We start from the raw sequence: 4635 nt of genomic DNA on the forward strand, positions 1-4635 counted from the left end.
ACAACGTGGACTCGGCACAGGCTGTGTATCCCATTCCTGCCCATCATGTGGCCTCTTCCTCACGTCTCGAACCCTGTCCGCCATTTAGGTGAGTCTCGCGTGCCGTCCGTTTACGTCCGAGAGAAATGACGAGGCACCCGCAGTTGTTCACAGTCCTCAACGTCCTCGACGAGTTCTGACATCACCCCGGCGCCATTGACACCACCCACAGTCACCAACGATTTGTGGCCTGCACGGTACACCATTCCTCCCTTCGATTATTACGAGTCTCCGCCATCTCCACCGCGCACGTTACAAGACCAGATGCAAGTCGCGTACGCACACGACAACATGCACCTGGCCAAGATCCTCTTGTTGAAGCTGAAGGGCATCGAAGTCACCGACGACAAAGACCCGAGGATCGACCAAGTCAAGGACGAAGACTTCTCTTCCGCCTTTGTCCCGCGTGGAGGTTTGGTATTAGGCGCGGAGCAGGAGCGACAGTGTCGAGAGGCTGAGAAACGCGCGCGCGAACTGCAACGGCGGAGAGCGCGGGAAGATCGTCTCAGGGCGTGTGAGCAGATCTGGGAGAACAGTTCTCGCGCATTGCAAGCCGAGAAGGTTAAGGTGACTCGTCGCAAGGAGGCGGCGGCCTGTGTCCGGCGACGACTCGACATGGAGGTGCGCGGACGCGTCCGCGCTCAGGAGCGCGATAAGGAAGGTGCCTCGCGTGCCGTGCGAACGGTTCGCTACAGCAGTGGGATCCATCGTCCTGTTTTATCTTTCGATCACCTCTCCGCCTCCAGTAGGCGTGCGAAGGCGGCCACGTCGAACTTGCCACCCATGTCGGCGTACAACGGACCTTTGTTTGAGTACCCATTCATTCCTGCCCCAGCTGCTCGAATCTCGCCCCCAGCATACCAGTCGACGAAGAGTACCGCGGACGGACCCTACAGAGTGCTCTCGACGCTTGCTAATCGAAGTATACCCTTCGCTGACGTTGTCGCCAGCATGGATGGCGCGCTGTTCCCTGCGGAAGACGACGGCGAATTGTCGAAGAAGGCAGAGTCCACTAAGGAACTCGAGTTACTCAAGACGCTGCTTCAGTCGGTGACGTGGGACGATCGCGAAGAACAGGTTCCGCGGCGCACCATTACGTCCGACAAAGGCAAGGCGAGGGCCGGGGTACCAGACCACAACTGCTCAATTATCCGGGCAAGTGTCTCGACATCCTCGTTGACCACTTCCCTGGCGATCTCACTCTCGTCGAGCATCAGACGGTCTACTTCTTGGTTCTCTTTCGGTAGCCGTGTCTCCGTCTCCACTGCGGCAACCTCCCCACCTGCGTCACCCGCCATGTCATACGACAAATCTTTCCAACTGGCAGCATCCACCAGCCGAGACTGCCTTAAACCTGCGGCGCGTCGTGCTCGTAGCCCACGCACACCCCGCACGCTATCTACCTCGGTCGCCCCCTCCGAAACGCCCCTGGGCGATCTGAGACCAAGAGCGCGCTCTTTCTCACACCTGCCTAAGTCTGCGGATGACGACACATATACTCGCGGGCGGATGCTCAACCGCCGCACAAGCTTCGATGCCTCAAGTCACTCGTCCTCGACGACGAGCACAGCTGCTACAGTGAGCATCGTGGCACGTGTTTCCCGCAGCGTGTCGACGTTCGTGGACATGGCCGCCCAGTTCCAGCGTGCCTACGTCAGGGCGACAATGTACACCGCTAACCCTGACGTCTACTTCCAATCATCCCCTTATCCCCGCTCGCGATCGCGATCGCGCTCGCGCAGCCGCGCCCGCTCGTCGACACCGCGCTCGCGTATGCGCACGAGCGCCCCGAGACCGGAGGGCTACCGCGCCTGCAGCGAGGACGTCGAGGTCTTCACCTCCGTCGACGCCTGCGCTGCACCCGTGCCTGAACGCGCCCTGATCCCGCTCGCGTATACTCGTGCTCCCTGTACGTCACCCCCGGAGGCCCCGCGCGTGTTCCCGCCACCGCCTCCAATACCGCGGTCCCCGTTCCGGTTGCCGCACCCGCCGACAGAACTGACGTCGCGGTACCGCCCCGTCGCGAACCCGCTCCTGCTGCGCATGCGTGCACTGCAGAATCTGTGCAGGCCCGAGGCTGCGCAGGTGCTAGAGGTACGCGAGAAGGTCGTCGGCATCGCATGGGAAGGCATCGGACACAGCGGCCTCATCCGCGAAGTCAAGCCGTGCTGTGGCTAGATCTAGATTCTTTGTTGTACATGCCCTGCGTGCAGTTTCAACGCTGTGCGACTCTGCACTTCTTGTCTTGATGTCTCGGGCTCTAGAGATGCCTGACTTGTACTATGCTAATCTTACTCATCCATATCACTCTCACTGCTGTCGAGTAGCTTTCTCTCATATGTTTTCTGGGCGCACATTGTCACTCAACCTCATTTGCTCTCTTGTTCATACATGTTGCTAATGTAGAATCATCCATTTTACGCCACCTCATTTTCACGTAGTATCACGTAGGCTAGCCAGTTACGAGTATAATGATCTACGCCCTTTTATTCGAGCCAACTGCGAGTGCCAAACGCGAGACGAATGCATGACAAAATGCCAAGACGTTCTAGTGATTTCCAGTCGGCACACCTTTCCCTTTGCTGTCACCACGGATATCGATTTCGCGGCGTAGATTCTGGTTGTCGAAGGGACTCGTCTTCTGGGTCTGATGTGCATACATCTTGTGTGGTGCGGAGATAGCACAAGGAGCAGTCGAGCCAGAGAACGAGGCGGTATAGTGGTGACCGCGGTTGTAGTCGTAGCATACAGTTGGCGGCGTGTACGTGAAGGAGACTGGGGTGCCGATAGCATCGATGCCGTATAAAGAAGAGAAGGCAGGATCGATGCCTGCGGGACCATATCGCGGCGACGCGTGCGTGAGCGAAACTTGTGTAGCATGTCTGGACCGTAGGACCGGGCTTTCGAGGATCTCGGCGATATCGATACAAGACGCGGCAGAACGTTCGCGGCGATGTTCGACGCCACCGTCATGAGACCAGAAGGCACTGCTGCTTGCCGTGGTGGCAGACTCCGAAAGCGCGGGTGTCTGCGACGGAGAAGGCGCGACGACGGGAGCGTGAGCCAGTCCGCCAGGGGGAGCCCATTTGCAATGATCGGCACTGGAGCCGAGAGCCTGCGTGCGAGGAGTTGCAATTCGTCCTGAGAGAGAAGCGGAAGCCGACACGGTCGAGGGCGAGACGCCGGGAGCCATCAGCGAAGACGAGGCGGGAGTGTGTACCGTAGACCGGCAACGAGATGCATGACTGTAGCCAGAGACAAGTCGTTCGTAATACTTTTGGCCTTGCCGAGACATGAAAGCTTTGTAAGTGCCGACGCATTCCTCGATGCCACATGCAGGAGGCAAAGCCTCAGACAGAGACCGATAGCAAGCTTCACGTTGATGCTGAGGGAGAACTTTCTCGCTGTGGAATGGCAAGATAGCATCCAGGATCTCCCGGTCTTCTTTCCCAGATGCAGACAGAGGCGCATAAGCATCCAAGATAGGGCTGTACGGTATCTTCTGCTGTTCCAATATCCAGTGGGAAGTACGGTCGACATAAGCTTTGGAGGCGCCATCCCCAGTGTCGGCTCTATACACGCAGTCTAGTGTCGTAGGCAGTTGACCAACCATGCCAGATATGGGATCCGTCGCGGTCTCCATGGTCTGAGAGTCGTAGAGCATATCTGCATAGTCGCCAGGCCGGGCGAGAGAGTACACTAGATTCTCTCTCATCGAACAGACAGTTTCATACGAGAGCTGACCGCCAGTAATGCCAGAAATCGAGCTCTCAGGTAAGTCCGGAGTAGATGTCTCGCTATCAGGAGAAGTGTGGCGTAAAATTGGCATTGAAACACTCGAAGGCAAAGAGTCCGTGGCCACTCTCTTCTTCCCCTAAGGCAGGATAAACACATTATCAAGGCCCGTTTGCCGTTGAAATGACATACCTGGGCTTGATTGCGCGTTGTGGGCATGTGTGCGTGCTCCTGAGCTCGCATAGCGCGTCGTTCTTCCCGCTTCTCGGAGGTAGTAACGCGTAGTCCTTTGTTATGGAACCAGTCGTAAATATGTCTTCTATCAATGCCGTATCGCTGCTGTATCTCTTGCCGTACCGCAAACGATGGCATCTCTGTCATACCGGGTTTCAGCAGGCTCTCAAGCTCCTGGACGAGCTCTGGACCAAGTCGGCCCGCTAAGCTTTCAGGGTTCATCCGCCTGCGGATAGCTGCGTTGGAGGGTGCGTCGGCAGCCTTTGCTCCAGCATCGAGGGACAGTGATGTGACGAGCGACTTCCTACCTCGAGGTTTTTCGGAACGCGGATTTTTGTCTGGCGTGGCGTCCAGTATTGCTTGTGAAGTGGAAGAGCGAATGCGTTTGAGAGAAGGCGAGAGAGAGCTGCGGTGGGTGGACGCGGAACGTTTTAGCATTATTCTTACGCGAGTCTTGAGGAAGGTGAAGGAGAGAGAAGAGAGAACAGTGACAGGTCAGAGCGACAAGAGAGAAAAACAACACGAACGTGTTCGAACTGGGGTGCCTTGGGTCCTATGACGCATTGACCAGATGTAGAGCGAGAACCCCAGGGACCGCCAACTAACCTATCTCGCATTTTGCCGGGA

The 4635-nt window shown here is 57.2% G+C and overlaps 1 protein-coding gene across 1 annotated transcript in view; it reads left to right on the top strand.

The window, feature by feature from the left end:
* The window catches only part of PHACADRAFT_248094 (uncharacterized protein), a 3453-nt gene extending 925 nt beyond the window's left edge, over positions 1–2528 (top strand). The window contains exon 2 of the mRNA XM_007390816.1: positions 144–2528. Within this exon, the coding sequence (XP_007390878.1) occupies positions 144–2217 (2074 nt within the window). The 3' untranslated portion in view covers positions 2218–2528. The remainder of the gene's footprint in view (positions 1–143) is intronic.
* The last annotated feature ends 2107 nt before the right edge of the window (positions 2529–4635 follow it).

Source organism: Phanerochaete carnosa (assembly GCF_000300595.1).
Source record: "Phanerochaete carnosa HHB-10118-sp unplaced genomic scaffold PHACAscaffold_1, whole genome shotgun sequence".
Classification (NCBI taxonomy): domain Eukaryota; kingdom Fungi; phylum Basidiomycota; class Agaricomycetes; order Polyporales; family Phanerochaetaceae; genus Phanerochaete; species Phanerochaete carnosa.